The 24,639-nt window shown below is 46.5% G+C and overlaps 1 protein-coding gene across 4 annotated transcripts in view; it reads right to left on the bottom strand.

Moving 5' to 3' along the window:
- trps1 (trichorhinophalangeal syndrome I) overlaps positions 1-24,639 on the bottom strand; it is a 103,435-nt gene that overhangs the window by 64,552 nt on the left and 14,244 nt on the right. For all 4 annotated transcript variants that reach the window (XM_042077329.1, XM_042077331.1, XM_042077332.1 and 1 more), the window contains exons 3-4: positions 9,606-10,600; positions 4,772-5,949 (exon numbers count right to left, since the gene is read on the bottom strand). In XM_042077329.1, the coding sequence (XP_041933263.1) occupies positions 4,772-5,949; positions 9,606-10,600 (2,173 nt within the window). The remainder of the gene's footprint in view (positions 1-4,771; positions 5,950-9,605; positions 10,601-24,639) is intronic.

Here is a 24,639-nt window from a genome sequence, read left to right as displayed (position 1 = left end):
GGTCGGATTATCGGCGGCACTGTTTACAATTTAAAGCAGAGTGTGCTATGCAACCAGGTGCTCGTATGAATTAGGCCCCTGTCTGGAGTTATTTACACATGCGCATGCATACACACACACACACACACACACACACCATCACATGTCTGAAGCCCAGAAACACTGTATTCGCTGCACTTTCTGCGCTGAACTCCACACAAAAATGATCAAACCACATGTCATTTTCGGAGCATTACCATGACTCAACTTGGCAGAGTTTTATTGACTTCATGGAAGTCAAACTGAACAATTCATGAGTTTGTCTTGCACTCATAGATGGAAATCCTGAAACCTTTTGTGGGCCAGCCAGAGAATGAGGCAGCTCGCACTAACGCCGGTTGGATGTTGCTCGGGAGGATGAACACTAAGGGTTGATCTTGACCTTCTTAGGGCTTCTCCTTCTACTCCTTTTTCTCTTCCTGAGTGAGCTAAAGTAACTACTACACACAGCTGCTTATATCTTCTCTCAAACAAAACAAAAACTCCCTCTTAGGAGAATAATAAAAAAAAAAAAAGAATTTTTTTTTTTCTAAAGCACGCGGCTCCAACATAAATTGCATGCCTCTGTCGACCTCGCCGACAGCAAACACAAATATTTAGGCCGACCCTGAGACCCACACCCCTTCTCCTCCCGACGTGGATCCCTCCGCAGCCTCTGGACGAGCGAGGGGCGCTCGCGTCTCTCAGCGGTCAGCTCCAGTGACCAGTGGCTCGGCTAACACAGAGCCTGAGAGCTGGGAGAACTCTTACAATACTACTGTGCAGATTACTCACATTTGTTTTGTAAGAACCTTGATATAACTTCTATACAGAAAAATATGCAAAAACCTAAAACGGAAGTTTGAGGTAGTTTCCATCCCTTCACAAAAACATGCAGAGGAACTGCTGTAATATAGTCCTGCAGCATTTTTGAAAGATTCTGGGCTTTCTGGAAAAGAGTTTCAAAGGAATAATTTTTATGACTTTTTTGTGAGTCTTCTTATTCCAACAAATATTTAAAGGGGTAATAAGTTGTCAGCAACGCTTGGAGGAAGTAGTCATGCATTGTTCAGTGGAGTGTCTGAGACAAAGTATTAGGTAGTAGTTTGGACGCTCTGTGTGTGTGTGTGTGTGTGTGTGTGTGTGTGTGTGTGTGTGTGTGTGTGTGTGTGTGTGTGTGTGTGTGTGTGTGTGCGTGTGTGCGTGTGTGCATGTGTGTGTGTGCGTGTGTGTGCAGAGCATTGCAGTGTTCCGCTATCAGATAACGCACAAGAGAGAATATCAAAATTCACATTGCAGCAGAGATAAAATTTAATTACCCCATAGTTCTCTCCACTGCACAAAAAAACTTAACTACTTAAGAAAATACACACAAACACACACACACACACACACAATGCGCCAGGCCCTTTAATTAAGTTGCGCTGGTTTTGTCGCTGGGGGAGCCCAATCTTCCCTTTAATCCTCCTAACTGTCATGTGTGTGTGTGTTCACTTTATTCACAATTAGATCAGTGCCGATAAAGATCACAAAATAGCTGGCGCAGTCTTCTCACCCACGGTTTCAAACAATGGATGCGAACGTCCACTGGGGATTCCGGCGATTGAGGTCTGAGTCGACAATTTCCATCAATTTACTCATCTTTATTATTTCTGCAAATCCTTCACATCCCACTGTAATTCGAACAGCTGTTCCACAAAGAATGCAAACATCAAACTTTAAACTGAGATTGATGACTTTTGTCGAGCAAATTAGGACTGGAAATACATCAAGGATGTAAAGGGCAAAATAAATAATTTGATAAAACACAATTTCAATGATCTTTCAATGAAAGAGACCCCTGGAGGAACTCGTTTTAAATTGACATATTGATTTTAGCAGTTGCTATCAGCCAAGTACATGTGGCTACCTGTAAGAGTGCAAGGTCAGATCTGCATTAACACCAATGCAAAGATCTCAGTTGCATACACACTTCTCTTAAATTTGAATAAGCATATATGAACATACATCTTCTTGATGGTCAAATAATAACTTTAGTTAGTCCACGGTAATACTATTTAAATGTAAATATCAGTGTGTGTGTGTGTGTGTGTGTGTGTGTGTGTGTGTGTGTGTACGTGCGTGCCGGCACATGCATGTGTGCATGCATTCAACTTAACCAAACAATCAAGTTAGATGCTGTTTACAGCACTATTCTGCTTTAATCTCTCAAACTGCTTCTGCTAGCAAAAACATTTTTGTCCATCTGAGAAACTCTTATTGATTTCGTCTGAACCAAGCTCCCAACCGCTCCACCAAGGCAAGTGAGAGATGAAGAGAGTCTCCCAAACCAATATCAGTGGCAGAGTGCCAACGAGACATTTCAGCGCCAGCCTAGTGACATGAAAGCTTGTTAGCTATGCACCCGGGCACACGATCAATACCTTCACCTGGGTCTGAACGACACTAAGAGTATGGGGGCACGTCAATTACCCCGCCCTCCTCCCCCCCCCCACCACCACCACCCCCACACACACACACCCCATAACACATGCACCCTTTCTCCTGGAGATTCAAAGAATTACTGGAAACTTCCCCGTAAAGGCTTTGCCTATGCCAAGCCTGACTGCCTGCAACTGACCAGCTGGTGGAGCTGGACTGAAAAGAGCTGAGGGGGCCCTGATGGGGACCTGCCCCAGGCTCGGGCGACGTCTGCTGGGGAGAGCAGGTGAGGTGGGGTGGGGTGGGGTGGGTAGTGGGGCAGTGAGATTGATGGGGTGCATATGGCCTCCATAAACTGCTACTAGCATGATACAAAGAGACAGAGATAAGGTGATCATCTGGAGAGATAACCCATCACAGAAAAAGCTGACAGCCATTACAAATAGGTAGTAGGCTGTACAATACAGTTCACCAACATCTGTGCATCTGTCTCACAGACACACACACACACACACACACACACACACACACACACACACTCTTTATCACATGAAGCTGGGCCTTATGCACTTGGTATAGATTGCGGAGGCTTAGCGGAACAAGTCATTCACAAGTCCACAATTGAAAAAGAAAAAACACCAGCAACAGCATCTTAAACACGACAACCACAGCTACTCCCTTACACACTCTTCCCAACAGGTTAGACAGAAAACTTTATTATAGAATGTGTTCAAACTAGATTTCTCTCTCTCTCTCTCTCTCTCTCTCTCTCTCTCTCTCTCTCACACACACACACACACACACACACACACACACACACACACACACACACACACACACAAACAAGAGCAAGTTTTACGTCTATTCTCTCCTCCACACTAGATGCCCTAAGCACTTTATTCAAAAGCACATACCACACGCACACACACACAAACTCTGATTTAGCCAGGGAAACAGAGGCAGTTGGCCTCCATCTAAAATAACTAGCCTTAGGCTCCAAAGCATGATGTCTACTAAAATTTGAATAAAAGAAACAGCACCACAATGTACCTGTCCAGTTTCTGCTCTTAAACACTCATGCACCAGCATTACAAGGGCCAAGAAAAATAGCAGCACCTTTTAACTATTTTTTTTTATTTCCATAATTGCTCACGTTTCCTTATTACAATACTGAATACGCAAAAAAGAAGAACTGCATCTTCAATCAAGGTGAAAGCCTTGTTCCGGAAATCCTAAAAATAATCTAATGCAGGCTTTGCCAGCGGAGTGATCTGACATCAATTGCACAAAGTGCTGACGCTAGCCTTGTTATATTTACAATGCAGCTCTATTGGATTTTGGAGAAGTTGTTTTGTTGTGTCGGGGCTCGAGAGCAACATGTGCTGGCAAAGAGACATATGGATTGACTGTAAGGGGGCTACTACACTAAACTCATTTCTTCCAATAACATCAAAACAGTACAGGCTAAACATGACCGTAAACTCACGCAAGGCAAACTTGTGGTAATTGATAGCTTATGCCAAGGTAATGGACCACGATCCCCCAACTTCAGTGGCTAAATTTATAACACAGTTAAGTTGAAGACTATTTTATTTTCCATAAACACACACACACACACACACACACACACACACACACAGACACAACTACATGCAAAAACATCGGCCCCCGTAACCACACACACAAACATACACCACACACCTGGTCGAACAGTCGATTTTAAATTAAAACCAATGCAGAGCATATCGGATTACTCGATGTGACGCGCTTCATGACATATTCTAAAAAAGCTCTATAACTACAGACCTTGCGTTACAAAGAGCCAAAACCTGTGGTCCATTACGAGCTAAACTGAATTTACTCTTGTTCATCACAACAGCGTTGGAGAGTAATCACATGCCGAATGACTGAATTTCCCCATCATGTAAACATGGCCATCAGAGTCAGGATACACCCAGCACACACCGCTGACCACGCGCAGAACTCGCTCTGCCAGGTTCCATGTCATGGCGATTAATGACAAAGAGTGACTCACCACCTGGATTTATTCTGTTCCGCAAATACACACACACACACACACACACACACACACACACACACACACACACACACACACACACACAGCCCTGATCGTTAAACTTGATTGTTATCATGGATTCAGCGATGAATGCTTGAATGCCATGGTTTTGCTCAAAATAAATTTCCGCTAAAAGCCCCCACCCTACAATCAAAACAACCTGCAAAAACAGAAAAGTTATTTATAACATTTCAACTGTTTTATAAAAGGACCCTGAGTGTTATTATAGGTCATTCTCCAAGACAGAATTCTCACCTGTAGTGGCGAAAGATCTCCTCCTCCACCTCGGTGAAGAAGGGGCACTTGGTGCAGGAGTGCTCGGACAACGACTGCCCTTTCGACCCCCGCTCGCCGCCACTGCCCTCCTCCTCGGGCTTGATGTCCGTCATGGCGTGAGGCGTGTGTGCGCTGTCGTAGTGCATGAGCAGTAGGTCGATGTCGGTGGTGGCGAATGGGCACTGGTCGCACAGGTGCGTGACCGAGGCTCGGGGCGGGGGAGGAGTGGCACCTCCGCCACCGCCGCCACCGCTGGGGGAGAGCTGGAGCAGGAGGAGGGCACAGTGCGAGCAGGCGCTCTTGCGGCAGGCAAAGGGGTAGGAGATCTCGCCCAGGTGCTTCTCGGGGCTGCAGAGGCCGCGCGGGCAGAAGGGGCAGTGCTTGATGGTGCACTTGTGGATGCTGTGTGCCTGCTGGTAGTGGCGCAGCAGCGGCGCCACCACGATGACGTCTGGCCCGTGGTTCATGGAGTAGCGGAAGTCGCAGAACTGGCAGTTGTAGCTGGTCACCACCGCGTCGGGTTCCGCACCGCCGCCGCCCCCGCCCCCGCCGGACTTGTCTTTCCTCCGGGCATGGAGGAGCGAGGACGCCTGGTCACCCCCGACTCCCTCCCTGGAGGACTTGCGTTCCGCCGGGCTGCCCTCTCTGGCTGGCTGGCCGTGCCTCTTCTCGTAGTGCTCCAGCAGCCGGCCGTGGCTAGAGGCCTCACAGCTGAAACTGCAGTACTTGCACCAGTAGTACGCCATGCCCCCGGCCTCCTGCGGCCCTGCGCCCGTCCTGCATGTCGGCGAGGACGGGTCGGCGGGCCGTATGGGCACCGAGTAGCCCGCCACCGAGTCGTCCTCGGCACGCACTGCCACACGGTCCGCCCACTTGCCGTGCTCCTCGAGCCCCACCAGGCCGCCGCCACGCACCACCACACAGTTGCTCTTGCGCTCCGACAGGGGCTTGTCGTCGGCGCCGCCGTGCCCCACCGCGGGCAGAGGTGGGGGGCTCTTCATCTTGTTGGGGTGGGTCGCCAGGAAGTGCTGCTCCAGCTCCACTGCAGAGTTGCCCATGTATGTGAAGTTGCAGAACTTGCAGCGGAAGTACTTGGTGTTGCCCTGGCAATCGGGCGTCTTCCTACCGATACCGATGAAGGTGCTGCCAAGAGTCACCTACAGGGAAAAAGAAAACAGAAAAAAAAAAACACATGGACATTTTAAATAAATAAATAAATCAAGCAAGAGTATCTCTTAGTGACTTAAGAAAAAAAAGAATCCCCTGGCTGACACAAGAACAGAAACTATAAAAGGATCGCTTTCAGTAACAGAGCCGATAACATAAGGGATGCAGCAGTCATTTACAAAAAAGGCAAAATCACAGTTCATTTCATGTTTTTATTACATTTCAGTGCAGGACTCAAAGGGCTCCCTGTGAAAAGATGTGAAGACTATCGGGCTGGAACATATCCTCGGGATAAGGCAATAATACATTTGGGAGCAGAGGAGGGGAAAAAGGCGTATGGTAATACTTTTCATTTCACAAATCCGCTGAAAAACTCAAATTAGGAATTGACAGGCAGCGAGAACAGCTGAAACTGAAGCGAGACAGCTGAAACTGAAAATGATTTTCTGAAAATGTGTCTAAACTGTGCCTTGAGGGAACAAAAGGAACAATTAAAAATATATATATAATGAAAACAGTAAAAAAGCCAAACAACCACCTGTTTGCTTTCAAATCAATAAAACAGATTTTGAGCCTAGTAGAATAGAATAGTTTGGAGACTATTTTTTGTTTTGTTTTTATTTTTCATCTTTTTTTTGATACACCAGGAACAATCTCAATTAACAGCTCTGAAAGGCCCTCATGTTATGGAGCAGTTAAACGTCAGCTAAAAGCCTGCTGGAATGAGCCATAAAATAATAGTTAAAAAAAGAAAACGCAAAGCATAAAGCCAGGCATAGCGACGGTAATGACAGCTAATGTGGATTCTCTGAGAGCGAGTGGGAGGTCCCTGATCCTCCTCGGCCCGCGCGAGTGTGCCGAGAGGAGAGGAGCACAGCGGAGAAGAGCTCGGAGTCGAGTTGAGGAAGGGAAGCCTGACATCATTCCCGTAGACGGGAGTGGGAGCGCCGGGAGCGTTGCGTAATGGCTGCAGCAGACCGAGTTCCTGAGCGCTCCCCGGGGGCCGTATATTCCAGAGATGATGGAAGGCCTTCTGAACCGTGCTCACGAAAAAAGAAAAAGAAAGAAAAAAAAAAAAGAAAGAAACGGTCAACCAAAAAGTCTGCATTAGAACATATGTGGACGGAACCGCCCGCGCGGACAAATTTAAAAAGTCTGCATTAGAACATATGTGGACGGAACCGCCCGCGCGGACAAATTTAGTCATGTGTTTTTGTTAGTTTTAGTCACATTAATGTACTTTCGGAGATGTATTGCTGTTTCAGTCGAATATTTAGTGCAGTTTGCGGGGACTGGATAGTTTATAAGGAACACTTTAAAGTAAACCTGATCCATCTTTGGACATTTTTTTGACACACTCAGTATTTTTATATCACTGGAATCAGAGCTGTCTTGCCCAGCTTTAATAACATTAGACAAAGATCAACAGGGGGAGTGTGAATATGTGTGTGTGTGTGTGTGTGTGTGTGTGTGTGTGTGTGTGTGTGTGCGCGCGCGCACGCACGTGTGTATTTGTGTAGGGGGAGTTTCTACATCTCACCACGTCCCTTGAGACACTAGAGTGCCATCGCCCGCAGACTGCATCAGGCAGATTATGATTGAATTTAAAAAGCTTTAAGTGATATCCACAACCTCTCCCTGTGCGCAACCACTTACAAAAAAGCAAGACAGTAAAATAAACTCAACCTAAAACTGTATGCAATATTGAGCAAAAATGCTCTCTGGATAGGGAGCTGCAAAACACATACATTTTCAAACGGCAATTGTAACAGAAAAAAAAAAAAACGTACACTAACACTAACACCAAAAATATGTATTTTCATATTAACCTCCATTGTAAAAAAAATCCAAATGCACAAAACCAAGATATGAATAGTAACTATTTCCTTTCAGAGAGGCTGGGATAAATGATTCCAATTGTGCGCGTTGGTGGGGCCAGATCACCTTTGCCTGGCATGGGACGGGGAGTAAGTGGATAAGGGACTGGGGCGGGGGCAGCACAAAGCACACACCTCATTTCCAGCAGAGCAGTGTAGTCATTACGCCGGTCGGATTGTAAACACGACATTGCTGAAGTGGAGAGCGAAACCGCACAGAGGGCCCGTGCAGATAAATGCCACTGACATCTGCTCATTACTGCTCGTTTTAAATAAATTGAGTTCCTCCTGTTTTCACTGGCACTCTTCTGGACTCGCTAACACCCCCCCCCCACACACACACCACCATCACCACCCCTCAACCCAACTTTAACATCCCCCTCTCTAACCCCTCCCTCACATTCTCATTGGGTAATGAGAAATCACAGTCTTCTATATTACCGCATGGAAAATTCCACTAGGAATGAATACTGAATGTTTTTTTTTTTTATTTCCTTCTTTCTTTCATCGCATTTTTTTCAGTTTCATAATGACAATATGGAAACCCCGGGGACTTTCGATTGATATACTTAGCAGGGGCGGTTCTGTACGACATGGTTAAATTTGATCAAATCGAGCGGATGATAATTGCGACAGGTAATGCTGTTTCTGCTCTTGCTGGGATTTGTTAAACTGTGCCTTTTCCTTCCCTCGATAGAGCTTGTCCATGTGTGCAATATAAGTTTTGGCATGAACTTCCACTTTGTCTTAATACAAGAAACGTTCACTTTTTAGTGTCATAATAAATCTCTTAAGTGATCGCGCCACTTTAAAAAAATGACTTGCAGCTTTCCTGAGTGGACCAGACAGATTTCCCACCTGCAGACCTGGACTTAAGGCTGGAATATGAAGTGTGCTTTAAAAAAACATAAAAGAAAATAAATTTCGTGAGGGAAAAACTGACTTTGGCGTTCAGTATGACTAATCTAGCTATTTCTGACTTGACTGATGATTACTGTGAAAAACTGCTCACTGTTACTTTAACAAATGGCTTTTTTTGTCACACTCATTCTGTCTAAATGGCGTCTACTCATCTACATTTTCCACTGCATTAATGTACCCAACTAAAATGTCCCGCAGATGCTAAAAAGCTCAGATACTGACCTGGAAGTTGCATATAATAACACATGTACCAAGTTATACTCACTAAACACACCCTTTACAATACATTTTATGCAGTACAATAGATTTTATAAATACCACACAAATCTATATGCTGAAATTTCCATCTTTTGAACTGTGTTTATTTTGCCCTTTAATGTATGTATTAAATGTTACAAGAAAGCAATTACATATAATTGCACTTCCAATTTTGAGATGAATACTACCTGCCAACCTATTTCAGTCCTATATTCCACTTTCCTACCTACAGCAAATGCAATTTATTTCTGGGAGTATGTACTTGTGTGATGTCCTTGGGGCAAATGGTATAATATATGTGTGCAATGCATGATTCTTACAACCAAACCAGTGAGGGGACAGTAAGATCATGTGTGAATTGATTGTTTAAATAAATCAATTACCGTATATATAATTGTACTTCAAACCCAATTCTAGGATAAATATCACCTTCCAAATAATACTACTTTCTATTCACGTACCTACCAACTGTAATATATTTCTATCTGTGCAGCACTATGTATGCATATGTATAGGACCAATGGGACATTATCTGGGTGCTATGCACGCACCTTACAACCTAACCAGTGGGAAGACGGTGTGGTGGTTACCTGCACGTCGTAGGTACCGTTGAGTAGTGAGGGCCTTGGGGAGGTAGGGTCTGGTAAGCTCCCACTGAGCCCAGCCTGCCCCAGCAGCCGCCCGCTGCCCTCCTTGCCCTGGCTCTGGGCCGAGAACTGCACCATGTTGTGGAGCGCCAGGATCTTGGTGTCCAGCTCGGCGTCCTGCCGCGTCCGGTTGTGCAATCCCAGATGGTACTTGCGGAAGTGTTTGATCAGGTCGGTGGGGTCGTTGCCGTAGTAACCGTAGCCGCAGATGTTGCACTTGAAGTCCTGCAGCTTGGGGGAGGAGGAGGATGGGGGGATGCCCGAGTCAGAGCCAGGCGGGCTAGCAGTGCCCTCTGTCCTTGGCAGGCCAGGAGTGCCGTTGCTGTTCCTCCGCAAGTGGAGGGATGAGCGGAGGGGGGGCATCTCCCCATCGTGGCCCATCTCCGGGCTGTGCGTGGCCGAGTCGCTCTCCTGCCCGTTGCTGGTGCAGCCCTGCACGATGACCCCGCCGCCAGTCCGCTGCCACCCATCCTGCAGCCTGCAGCCGCCGGGCTCCCGGGCCTCCCCCTCCTCGAACTGGGAGGGAGACGCGGAGCTGTCGCGCGCGTCCGCCTCGCTGTCGGCGCGGGACGTGAGAATCAGCAGCCTGGTGTCTGTCTCGCCGTCCTCAACTCCGGGAAAGGCACCGCTGCTTCCGCCCTTCTTGTGTCCCGCGGCGTAATGGAAACCAGGCCTCTCTCTTGGCGCGCCTGCCTCTCCGCTGTCGCCGCCGCCTCCTCTCCAGGCACGCTTGACGGGCGGCTCCTCGGGCTCGTCGGCCGCCACGGGCACGTCGGCGCGCTGGCCCTGCTCTCCGTCGGCGCTGCTCGGCTCGGCCGGCCGTCCGCCGCCGTCGGCGTCCTCGCTCTCGGGCCCGCTGGCCTCGGCCGCCAGGGCCTCACCCTCCTCCTCCTCACCGCCGAAGCTCCTCAAAGGGGGGTTCTTTTTCCGCACCATATCTGCAAGGCACAACAACAGCACAAGTGGAGGAGAGGGTTAAGGAAGGGGGAGGCCTCTTTTGTGGTGTAGAGCAAAGACCATGATAAAACGCATGTTTGAAAAAACAACAACAAAAAAAAAATCCCGGAAAAATTAAAAAAAAGAGAACCTTATGACTGGCGGACTGTGGAGCCTGTTTTTCTAAACCATCTACAAGTCGTAAAAGAGAAACAAAAGCATCTTCCAATTGTTCTGGTATGTTCCAAATGGAGGGAATAAAATGACTGTGTGGTGAACAAGTCTTTTGTGAACAACAAGTTGTGCCCCTTTTCCCAGCTTAGTCCATAAACTGTTCTTTTGAGCCCTAATATCAGCGACGATGTCGGGCGCCGAGCTTTGTTGATGATATTTTAATGAATAAAATCTGTGTGCTTGTGTCACTGATGTGGCTTGCGGACCCGCATTTTAAGCAGCGAACCAAATCAAAGAGCAAAAGGGAGTGGGGTTTTTGAAAGGATGGGGGTGGGGGGAGGCAGAGGGGGGGGGGGGGGTGGTCTGGGGGTGGCTGGGATGATTTTCTGAACTGATTCGTGACATGAAATCACCCTCAGTGTGAGGTCACATGAGCATATCGCTTACAGATAATGACGAGAAGGAAAAATGTTTCTAAAATCATTAGCCGGGCTTTACTTCACCATAAACAACATTAAAGAAATGTGCACTAGATACTGAGATCAAACACTAGAGTGAGTGAACAACATTTTAGACATATTCCTATAAAATAATAACTGTACTTTTTTTCGCCCCATACTACCCTCCTCGCTCCCAATTTCTCATTCGTCCAGAATCTCCACCACTCTTATTTAGTCAGTGCAAACGATTGAGAGCAATTTCCTAATTTAGGTTGTAAAGCAAATGGGTATTAAATCAGGCAATGGGACAACGCCTAAACCATGGCCATGTTAATAGAAGCCTTAGGAAAATCTAATCTGAACCAACGGCACACAAATCTCACCACACCCCGTTCTATCATTACGCCACCACTGGTTCAGTCTTCCTTTCACAATCTTCACGCTGGGCTCGACTGACTTAACATGCGGCACCAGTAGTCACTGAGACAATCACTCTGAATACAGATTTCTGTTTTTCTTTGTGAGTGTGTGTGTGCGTGTGTGTGTGTAAGTGTGTGAAAGTGTGTGTGAGAGTGTGTGTGTGAGTAGGGGGATATGTATTCATTTTTGTTATAATGACAGGAAACAAAGAAAAACTTGATTGCGCGATTGCGTCACACGCTAATGCCCGAAGTCTGTCTAAACCTCAGAATTCTCTGGCACCTCTCGCTCCCTATTAAAAAGGCCGTGGAGATTGGAGATTGGAACCAAACGTTACCGTTAAAACCCTTTGGAGCACTGACCAAACAGACTCACTATTTTTAAAATTGCATGAGGGCGACTTTAGAGAAAAAAGAAATAACAGTGCAGACCACTGTGCTGCTATTACGTTAACTGAGAAATGAAAACAGCCTTTATCTACAGAGCCTCGGAGAAAAATGTCAAAATGTCAGTGCATTACGATGGGTAAACGAGATGTTGACACAAAATACCCTCTTTGCCCCTCGCTCCCTTTCCCTCCTGAAATGCACGCACACCAAAAAAAAAAAAGCTGGGATTCCTGTTTCAATAAAATTTGGATCAATGTAAACCTCCATCAAAACCAGTGTGCACTACATATTTAATCACATTTCAGAGAGAGTAATCTTTCCAGGCTCCGTTCATTACCTGCGCTAGCAGCAATACCTTGTTATATTTCTTCATTACTTTATTTATCCATCACTCACTACATGGGGCAAGGATAAAAGCACTGGGATACCCCTAAGCACAGAGGCTTCATTAGTGGACGCAAGTTTACAAGAAAAATCAAGTAAAGTATTTTTTCTTTATTATATTCAAACTTCTAAGGGGAGGATGAACACCATTACCACCTGAATGCCTCCATCCACAGATAGAATAATCAGCTTTCATAGCTCTGAGCCATTAACCACATTCCTGTACTAGTCAATTCGAATCACCATTCCCTTTTATTTTCATCTTTTGCCCCAAGCCCCCCACCCCCCGCCCGTGTTCTTTATTGCGGTCCTCCCTGTCCGTTATTGTGGCTTTCTCGAGAACTTAATAATGTATAATATGGCTTTTGAAGAGGAGAGGACAATCAATTTCCTTAATTAAAAAAAGTCGGGGAGGTGGGGCGCCGGTGGTTTGGACTTGCATACTGAGCAGCAGCGAACGCCCCCTGGCCAGAGCCTTACAGCGTACGGCCAATGAGATGACACAGCCCAGCTTCCAGCTTCAGTTCAAGTATGGACACCCACCTCTTCACTAGTGACTTCCCAGCCCTTCCAAAGCAATACTGCTGTGTGATTCTAGATTAGCCTGGTACATTAGATATTGCCTGGACATCACAAGCGAGGCACTGCTGTATACAGTTTTTGAGACAGTCCTGCTTCTTTCGTCATGGAGACACCATTGTAAAAAAAAAAAAAACATGGCCCTGAAGTGCTGCTGCCACAGCAACCTCCTTTCACTACCCAGCAACACTCTCTTGAGATTTCTCTGAACAATCTAGTCTGTTTTTTATCACACTGCAAAGCAAGCACAGTTTGCCAAGAGTATTGACAAAGATGCCCTGACATAAGCTCTCGTTCAGCAAGATGCCTGGCATGCACGTGAGAAACAAGTTCTGTGCTGTGTGAAAGAGCACTTCCGATTGTTAGCTAAAAGACGTCAGATCAGAGGATTTGTCAGCAGAACACAGACCTCAGTCACATCAGTCCAGAAGGGAGAGGCTCTTTAGCGGAATACTTTGATAAATAAAGGTGCGCGCACCTTTCAAACCTGATCAGCCAGTCTAAGATCCTACCTGTTGTAAAGTGAAAGGGCAAACATCAAATCTGTCATTATTGATAGACACATTTACCTCAGCTCCTCCTAAACTGTGATGGCACAAGCAGGTCAGAACAGCAGCACACACAAGTTGTCATTTAACTCCAATTGTAGATGTTGCAGATGTGAAAAATGAAGTAGTGTGATATTTGCCAGAAAAGCGTTTCAATGTTTTGCACCTGCCACTATAAAGACAGCATGTGGTTCAGTGAATGGGAGCAATCAATGACTATGACAGAAACCTTCACGCGGACAAAACAGGCAAACGCTGTGGAGTCTCACATTTCACCTCCCCAGTGACGGTACTACGGGCCAACCACAATGACACACAAGGCGACCCTTCTCAAAATATGTCATCCAAGATGTCAAACTAAATCATGCAATTCTTGATCTCCCTTTTTCCGATTCCGGTTCCTGCATGAGCAGGAGAATAAGAAGGAGGGGGATAAAAAGCTCCAAACAATAAGCGCTCCACAGCAGATGACGTTGTGTCTGGTCCACATGGACGACCCTTGTTAAAGGGAAGGGGGGGGGGGGGGGGGGTTGTTTTGACTGGGGGTAGACGGGAGCTTACAACAATAGCGTCTTGAGTTCACTAACCCGTCTCGTTCCATGAGGGCAGCCAGGTGGTCGGCATCACAGAGGCTTCTCGGCACATTGGGCCTGCTCCGATGCACTGTCACGCCAGGTATTCTTCACCAAAGTCAGGAGCAGTATCTAGCCTCAGGGTCTTAAAGGCTTGTGCTGTCATAACACCATCAATGTCTGACTCTGAGTGGGAGTTGGGCTGAACAGGTCGGATATTACGATTAGAAAACTGTAGGGTGACTTTCATCATAGACAGAGACGGTGTGCTTTTTATTATCTAACACAGAAATCTTTCTGTAAACGGTATACTCAAGATGTGTACCTTTTAATGACATTGTTTTAGCATGCTTTCAATGTCAGCTGAAGTAAAGTTTCAAATATTCTGACAAAATCCAGAAGTTTGCAAAAAGCTCTTTGAAGCAATAAACCATAATAACATCATGTTCTGTGACATGCACTTCAAAACCAGTGAAAGTAAAATGTGCGCAAACACACACACACACACACACACACACACACACACACACACACACACTTATATATTTCACACACAGGCCTGGTATGGCAAGCATGCACATAACCTGGACACTCGTGCCTGAAGTCCTACATCTCCCGAGAGGAGAGTGAGCGTGCCCCTGTAGCGTATCTACAGCCTACAGCACTGTGAGCGCCTGCCTCAGCCAGCCAACACAGCAAGCAAAAGCAACTCTGCCCTGGAGGTGCAGTGGTCTGCTGTAACGCAGTCGAGTCCGAGTCCCTCTGCTTTCCCTCTTCTTACTTTGCAGTGGAGCGTCCAAATGCGGACTGGGACATGAGGCTTTTTCTCAACGGCTCAGGGGAGCAAACATGACCGCCGGTCACAGACACAGCTGGGGGGACCCCCACAGAGCGAGAGTGAGCTCTAGAATAATGCTCATCTCCCTCCCCGCCTCTTCTCTCCTCTCACCAGAGGAAGTTGGCTGGGTGGGGGGGGGTGTTTATTAAAACTATATTAGCACAATAGCCTCAACTCATATTTAGCCATCATGCACGTAAACCCTGTGAATACGGGGGGGCTAGAGTGTATTAGGACGCAGAATACATTTGCTCCCAGCACACATTCAAACAGACAGCAGGCAGCAGTCATGCATATCTATACTCACTGGCACACACACACACACACACACATACACACACACACACAACCCCACCCCCCCCCCCCCCCCCACACACACACACACACACAAGCCTACCCTTTCCTCAGGGGGAGTGACAAGACTGGCATACACATCCTGGCTGACTTCCTCATGAAGCTAGAGAGAGAGAGATACCCCCCCCCACACACACACATCCCAACTACCCAGCCCACTCACCCCCCTAGGAAAGAGACACCAAACAACTCTCAGATGCCAGAAGAGAGCACAAGGCTCTACTTTTTCAATACCAGTTAAGGGGGCAAAACAAGGCGACCCAAAGGAAGAAATATTTGAGTTCAATCGAATTTTATCTGTTATTGCTTGGCACCAAAATAACAACAAAAGGGGAGACAACATGCTTTTATGAACAAAGCGATATTCACCAGCAACACATGGCTAGTGGCCCCTAGCTTGCTCAGTGAAGAATACCATATGTGTGTGGTCATGTGTAAAAAAAGCTCCTTCAGATGGACTAGACAGACGAAACGCCCCCCCCCCACCCCCCCCCCCAACCCTAACCCCACCCCCGTTCCACCTTCCCTAACGTGATGCTTCACACATCAGATGATGTAATCTGACCACAGCTATTTTTCTCTTTCAGGAGGTGTTTGTGTGCTGTGGTTTGAAGACAATTATGTCAGGTTCCCAGCCTGTTGGTTTATTGTGTTTAATCGATTGCGCTTCATTAGAGAGGAAAGTGCAAAACTGTATTCTGTCTACTGTCTGCATATAAGGGGGGGGGGGGGGGGTGCATATGTGGAATATATTGTAAGGTCAGTCTGCAATTAATTAGCATGCGGCCATATGTCAAAAAGAGAATTCTTTCAGAGGAAATCCATCCACACATCAATTCATACATACTCAAGCAGGAGTGCACAGCACACACACACACAAGTCACACGCATGCCTACACACGCACGCACGCACGCACGCACACTTCCCCCAATCCCACCCCCACCCTAACCCCCACCCATCTACAGAAACTATTGTAACCATGAAGCCACGCGACACTTTAATTGAAGCTCCAGAACTAATACAGCCTTCCACATTGAAAATAATTACTGCTGAAGCAAGATAACTATCTGGTATTAATGCTCAGTCTCTTTTGTTGTACAACATACCATTTTTTCTCCCCACTTCCCTCACATATCAAGTTGCTGCTTCGGTAGAAATGTGAAGCTCTTTAATCAAATCAAGTTAGCCGACTTTAACTTTAGTCATCCAGCCCATACATTTTTAGTCAACCTTTTACAGTACTGTAAAAGTTTTAATTGTTTTGATACAAGCACAGTAAATCTCTCTCTCTCTCTGTCTCTCTGTCAAATGAAAAAGATTTCACCTTACACAAACCTGTGCAAGCTTAGGGGTAAACAGTCACAGCCATGGGAACCTTGTAAAGGACCGGTCTCCCCCCGCCAGCTCAATCTATTGCCTAAAAACTCAGCGTGGTGCAAGCCTTTCACTCGCCATCAAAGCCACCCTCGTTCACTTGGCCCCGGTCACCCCGAACTCATCACTAACCTTTTGGACATTTACGACAGCGTGACATCGTTGGTATTTATTGGGCTATGAGACAAATATACATGGCGTGAGATTAAGAAAACTGACAATACAAACTTCCTACCGTCACTTTTTAATGTCTGAATATAGTCAACATGTAGCCTAATAGTTAATGCATGCTCAATACTACAAGAGCATCCATGAAATATGATTTGTCTGTTCAGCATAGTGATTCACTGAAGGTTTACGTGTGAGCAGAATAACAAAGAAACATAAAAGTACATATTGAAGATAATGGAACATCCATACAAGCATGCTTCAGCACAGACTTACGAGACTGTAAGAAAGCTTCATATGGAATTTGTGTAAGACAATAAATTCAGAATGCCAATCTGTTAAAAGTTCTACCCTAGGTCATCAATCAAACACTACAGCCTCACATGTTAGAGCTGGGATGGAGAAAGCATTTTTATCCCAAAAGTAAAGCCTCTTGGCATTTGTTTCCACTAGCCTCCCTGGCAGTACATATGCAGTGAACTAGATAACTCCAGAGAAGAAAATTTATTTATTTTTTCCTTAAAAAAAAAAAACAGTGTCAAGAAGAATTCTGTCTCTGGCCTTCAGTGTGTCACATTTGAAAAGGGAGAGACTTAAAAATACACCCGGTCCTCTAATAGAGACTCCACCTTTATAAACAAGTCGGAGAGGCGACATCATTTCAGTGGCCCAAAATAGCCCCACACGTCTACTCCAACGCCATCACGGAGAAATAGACTTTATTCGTGGGAGCACTGAGGGGAGGAAAATGGAGCAGAAGGGTGCGGAACAGCATGCTAATCCTCCTCTTCTTTAGCAGCAAATAAAAAAGGGGGCTGCCGCCTTGCAACACAGAGGCCTTTGAAGAGGACACAGATTTTTTTCCGGAAAAGCATGGGCTTTACAGATGTCCCCCGAAACACAAATCTGCACTACAGAATATATTCCGCAGATTTATGAAGAAAGAAAAGCGAAACAGAGAGAAAGAGAGAGAGAGAGAGAGAGAGAGAAAGAGAGAGAGAGAGAGGGGTACAGGGAGAGAGCGATGGAGAGGGAGAAAGAGACTGTGTGCAAAGCCTGCACAGGCATGGAAAATAATCAGGGGCAAATGGAGCACTTGTGGAGAAGTCTTTGTCATGTGCCTTCCTTTACAAACGCCATAAAACTGCAGCGATGACTTTGCTTTATCTGAGACTCCGCTCCCAATAGGGAGGACTCCTCTTGAAAAGGCCCCCCCCCCACGCAAAGCTCTCCCCCGGCCAAAGGGAGAGACGCAACAAAAGCTCTCTTGCGTTTTCAAAAGGTTGGGATACGAGCACAGCACTGATCACTACCCTGAGCTGGATAGCTGCCTTGGCTCGCTGTAAACATGGAAGTAGTCTGGAAATGGATTGCTTGGAGAAGGATTTACGATCGAAGCTTACGGCAATCAGGAAAAAGATGTTGTTAGACCTCTGGCTATGAGAAGCTTGTACATCTGTAAATGTCTAACCAACGGCCTGCATGTTACCTGACTGATACATCTTCACAATCCCGACGCTATTTAGGCTTGATAACTAGTCCACAACAAAGATCCAAGTAGTCCTGTTTGTTTCTGTAGGTGAAAGGCCAAAAATATATGAAAAAGCATCGACTTTAAAAAGTGTCTGGTTAGACACACAAACAGCAGTAGCAGCAGTAGCAGAGAGAGCAAGAGCAGAAGCAGACTCTAAATCCACACAGTCACATAATTAATTCCCTGACAGAGTATGGCTCGTCACCTTAAGCCGGTTGCAGTTATGGGGTGCTGGAGGAGGAGGGAAGAGAGAGAGAGAAAAAAGAATGGGGAATGGGGGGGGGGGGGGGGTGGAAAGGGGTGGAGGTGCGAACACGTCAAAAATAAAGAGCTTTTCCCATAATTCTTCCCAGCAGTTCGCCCTTTTAGGTGTGTGTGTGAAAGAGAGGGATACAGAGAGAGGGAGATGAGAAGGAGGGAGGGAATAAGATAGAGCAAGAAGGAGGTAGAGAGAGAGAGAGAGAGAGAGAGAGAGGGAGGAAGGGAGGGAGTGAAAGGATGACACTCTGAATGGGACAGGGCCGTGACTAACTGCCTCTCCATGACTTTCTTTCCCCCCTGAGAAGCACGTTTCTCTGGGCACAATACAACAAACACACAACTCTCTCTTCCTCCCTTTCTCTCCCACTCTCTTTCTCCTGAGTCACACAACTAAGCCTAAGTCATGTTTATTCATAAGCATACATCCACATCAAAGCCCGGCTGCACTGAGAAGCAAGGCCGCAGCAGCACTGGCAAGATTACGGCCCTCCTGACGTCTTTTGAGGCTGTGATATTCAATAACCCTGCTCCCTCCCCTTGTACTTGTGGCTATTACAGCCCTTAACTCTTTCCAGCACGACTGCAGGACACGTTTATAAGAAACGTTTAATTGTGCAAGACGACGGTAAACCAGCGTCGCCAAAGGCTGGGCTCCCTGGTTGCAATTCTTGCACGAGTAATGGCCCGCAAAAACCCGAGCGCCGCAGCAGCACCCACCGTGACTTGCATGTAAACGAAAAAGACAACTTGTCATTACAAGTTTTTGTTGTTTAGGTTTACATAGCTACTAATTTACAACTTTTCGTGCCCATGGTCCACTGAGTGCGTCAGCTTTTCGAGAAAGTTGCCACACCAGAGCCAATGACTGAATGAGAAACAGGGCTGTTTGGCCAGGTTTCAAACTTTGTGCTCATGTGCAAGGAACTGAACAGGTTGTGCGAACGGTACCGTAGCGGCACCCTCTTTGTGTGCTTTATTTGATCTGAGCAAACCACCTGTCACATAGGCGTTGTCACCCGCGATTCTTCACCCGTCACGTCGGCGCCCTGGGCCTGTCGCGGCAACAATTCTCACCGGGGCTCAGTCTTGGTGCACAGTGGACCAGAGCAACTTTTGGTTACTTCCTCCTCCTGCTCCGACTCTTGCACTCCCCTCCCCCACATCTCTAGGCTTCTCAAGCTCTCTCAGGACCCCCAAACAGCACCCCCCCCCCTCCTGTTGCTCCTCCAGCCTAGTAGAGAAAAGAGGGGGATGGGTGGGTGGGTGTTGGGGGTGGGGGTGGGGGAGGGGGGGTGTAGGGTGGCCCCAGCCTGAATGACCTGCCCTCTTTGCACTCAATCAGCGCACACTGGAACCGGAGACAACAGAGAACAACTGCTTCCCCTACACTTCCTGTGATCACAGGCGCGGAGCTGCCAGAGAGGGCTAGGGATCACGCGCTCCAGAGAAGGGCCGCAGATAACAGGCTTCCGCCAACGCCGTGCTGTGTGTGAGAGAGTGTGTGTGTGTGTGTGTGTGTGTGTGTGTGTGTGTGTGTGTGTGTGTGTGTGAACATGTGTGTGTGTGTGAGAGAGGGAGAGAGAGAGAGAGAGAGAAAGAGGGAGAGGGGGAAAAGAAACAGAAAAAAACGAATAGGTGCAAAAGAGAATTGGACAAGAGCAGAAAAGGGAGGAGAGGGCTAGAGGATGAAAGAACTGACAATACAGGAGAAGAAAGGCGCCGAGTAAGAGAATAAGAGGTAGACATAGCTCAGATACAGGAAGGAAGTCACTCCAGGAACAAAATCACAAAAATGCAAGGATTTGCCCAAAACACTTGTAATGAGTTGTAATTTTCTCTAACTTCCAATCTATTTCCTTATAAAAATTCAGAATACTTAAACAATATTCAAATCTTTATTTGAGATCTATTGCAGGAATGGTTCCATGTTTGAGTGTATACCAAGTATAAAATCGGAGCCATGTCCACCATTAACACTCACACATGCCATGCACTACAACGTCAACATTGGAAATGCAGATCCATCTCATATTAAGAGAAAACGTTAGGGTAAAAAAGTAATCCTCAAGTTCTTACCTTACATGTACCTTACATTAGGAATCTATTGCCTCTAAGTCTTTTCATAACTCACAGTCACCAATGATCACAGATTTTGTTTTTAATGCAAAACCTGTCATAGGCCTATTTATTGCAATTTACTTGCAGTATTTGGACAATTCCCACCGGAAATTATCACAATTTGAACCACAATTTTTGACATTTCCTGCAGCAAATTCAGTCATTTTTGGCCACAAGTAGCACAATAAACTCTTGCACGATTCTGATGAGAGTGAAGAAAGAAAGAAAGAAAGAAAGAAAGAAAGAAAGTAAAATAAGAAAAGAAAGTCAGTAAGAAAGAAAGAACAAATGAAAGAAAAAGTTCCAGACAGCTCATTTCTGTACCACTTGGTCCCGTGAGCTCACCTATATACATTGTTTTCTTTTCTTGAAATACATAATGACCCCCTTATCAGATTCCATTATGCTCTAACGATGGTTTATGTGGCCCACTTCACTTTCAACAAACAGTCACGGATGCTGCACTACAACTCTCAAAATCATTTACAACCAAATCAGCTTTTAGGCCACTGTTTCTCAAACAACTCGACTCTTCTCTAAATGCCCCTCGCCTCTAATGGGTATTGACATTTGTTTAAATGCCGTAAATTAAACACTATGCCACGATGCAGACAATGTCTCTTCACCTCGACTTCAGAAATACCTGCAGGGTAAGTATATTCACAGAACTAAACAAAAAGAAAAAGCTTCCCAGGTCAGAGGTAAGCTTGAGTGAACACCACCACCCCTGAAATTGCACCGCATTTAGCAACAGGAAAGAACACTAGGGCACAGTCACAGGCGCCATTGCCCAACAATGTTAGCAAAGCTACTGAGTGCGAAAGCACTTCTGCTTGTGTGAACCTCTGTTTTCTTCCTGAAGAAATGCAATCACAGCCTACACTAGTGAGTCTCTCACTTGCTCTCTCTCTCTCTCGCTCTCTCTCTCTCTCTAGCTCTCTCTTTCGTTCCCTCACACTGTCCCCCTGTTCTCACCGCTAACGCTTTTTCTCACACATGCGTTTATGGAGCAACAGATGTTCCCGTGCTCTGTGATGTTTTTGAACTTTCCTGTGAAGGACTTTGAGACAGTTTAGAGAGGCCTTCAGGCAGCACAATAGATTTAATTTCCTCTCGCGCCCCCCTCATCTCCCTCTGCCCCAACCTGGCCCCCTCCCTCTACCCCAACTCCACACAATGATTTAAACGGTTATGAGCTTTTTATGACTGCTGCCTCCCCGGTGCCCTACCCAGAAGCATGTTACAAATTGCAACAAACACAGCAGAGGCACCGGGAGAGCAGCTAGTATCAGATAGCACACGGATCAGATCACAAGTGAGCTCGGGAGAAAGTAGTTTCTACAAGTCGCTGTTTCTAGTGCCCTGCAACAGGCTCCTTTATCTGTCAAACAAAGGTTTATGACATCAAAATCGAGAAGTGATAGGGAAAATCACGCTGGTGTGTAACACCCCCCCCCCCCCCCCACCCCCCCACCCTCAGTGGTGCAACAATTTTCCTACGATTCATAGTGGGCCGTTGCAGCTACAGTGCGAAACCGACAGTAAACCACAGCACTTAAAACACATTTCCCCTCAGGCTAGTGTCACACATTGTTGCGACATGACAAAGAAAATCCTCCACATCACCCACCCAAAGCGAGGAGGAAAAAAAACAACTCACCCACCCATTTCCTTTATCTGTGTATCTGTGTTGTTTGCATGTGCATTTGTTCATGTCATGTTTGTTTAAGTGTGATAGTGACAAACAGCCACAGGGGTCACTGAGAGGCAAAGGAGTTGGCACCTTACAGTCCGGGCCTGACAGAGGAGGTGACGGAAACAGAGGGATGAGCTTCTCCTGGCCACAGAAAAAGAGAAACACCTCCAGCTGCACCTTTCTCGGAGAACAGATGGAAGGGGCAGGGCGGCCTGGTCCTAAAGTGCCTTGTTAGGCTTCCTTTACGACTCTGTTACAGACTTACAAGCTGCTACAGACACATCCATGCTCTCGTTCATAGCAGACATGTAGACAGATGGACGAGGAATTCAAGATAGGGAAGACAGAAAAGCCTTCAGTTCACATATACAACTGACAGTAATAGTTTGTGGAACTGTGTTGTAAAAGTAGGGTTTTTTTTATTTCTTCACATGCTGTTGCGACTGGGCCGTGGGCATGATCATTTTCTGGCCAAACAGTGCATGGGAAAATTGCCACAACTGACATCTCATAAATCGCACCAGGTGATTTCCTTTCTAGCAGGTCTGGTTACAAATAATGAAACCATGCTCCACACATAAGGAAAGTATACATCATCACACAACATATAGCCTGTGTCTTTAGAAACAAAATAATAATATAATATGGATAGTTAGATGCAGACTGAAGATGAAAAGAAAACACTCCACACAGTATAAATATATTATGAGCATTTCACTGGCATTTAACCCAGTGGAAGTCAGACAGTGTGAGATGGGTGATTGCTGGCTAACATAGACAAACGTAGCCTGGAGCTGCCTCATCCATAGACCTCATACCCTTGGGCGGTCTCTGCAGAGTTTGCCCTGCTGTGCCTGCACCTGAGCCAAAGAGCCAGGTGGTGCTAAAGGAAAAGGAGGGCCTCCGACCAAAAACCCGACCACCCAGTCACCCTTCTGCGAGGGCATTTTGGGTTTCGGGAACCGGAGAGTGGGTTGGGAGCTGTAATAGTTACTAACTGAACCTTGACACGCCGGTGGCACCCTCACCTTGAAAAACGCTAACCCGCTCTTGTGGTTTTCCTGCCTTACCCTCCCCGTTTGCGTCGTAAGTAGGTGGAGGTCTGTGTTCTCGGGCAGAAAAGCAGGGCCTTGCTTTTATTTGTGTGGTTTTGCTCCGCCCAGCTTAACTGTGGAAAAACGGCACGGCTGTAGACCGCAGTTCGCACCAAATCAGCACAATCTAGTCAGACGTGGACCTGGAATATAAACGCCACTTTTCAGGCTTTCAACGTGGACATGCTCAAACAGTGAACACAATGTCTGTACAAGAAGAGAAAAAAAAACAAGGAGGAGGAACAACTAGGCCACATACTGTACGCCTTATCGGAACTGACATTCAACCAGATTCATTTTCAATGAGCGGTGTGCACCCAATTGTCAATTTCCTTTGTTCATCAAGGGAAGGAGGGCCGGTCGCCTATGCAGCCGATTCCTCCTACCCTTTATTTATCTTTGTCTAAGACGCTCTCCTTTTAATGCCACATAGCCTTGGGTCTGTTTAGTCAGAGCTATTCAATGACTGTGCCACACCTTCCGATAAATACCTTTCGTGATTATTTCAACAGCAAAATTACAGGCTCGTCTGTGATATGGGGAAAGATGGAACACGAATCGGAGAGCATTCCACAGCTGCAGCCAAATTTGAGCACACAGGCAACCCCCCCCCCCCCCCCACACACACACACACACACAAACACACCCCTACACCCCCCATATCTCACTAAGCCTGACTGCGTTCCAAGTGAGCATGGGATTACTGTGACTTAAAGCAAAGTTTCTCCCAAGACGTGTTGCCCATCACCCATTGACATGGTTATGCCCGCATAGCAGAATAGCAGATTGCGCAAGGGGCCAACCAACCAACATTCTACAAACCCACCCACTGTCTTTACCACACACACATAAACACACACACTCACACACATACACACGCACACAGACATATCCAGGAGCACACATAGCCATGTTGGTCATGCTTGGAATGTAAAAGAAAAGAAAAATGCACATTTTGTCCCCCCCCCACCTCCTAAACCTGACTCATGTCTAACTGTCAACACAGGGGGGGGGGAGGCAGAATGAGAAGCAGCCTGATGCCCACCAGAGATAAGGAGCAGCACTGAGCTCTGAAATGATGCCTCCATGCAGCAAAC

The sequence above is a fragment of the Alosa sapidissima genome, chromosome 21, assembly GCF_018492685.1.
Source record: "Alosa sapidissima isolate fAloSap1 chromosome 21, fAloSap1.pri, whole genome shotgun sequence".
Taxonomy (NCBI): Eukaryota; Metazoa; Chordata; class Actinopteri; order Clupeiformes; family Clupeidae; genus Alosa; species Alosa sapidissima.
This window is presented reverse-complemented; position numbering and strand designations above follow the sequence as displayed.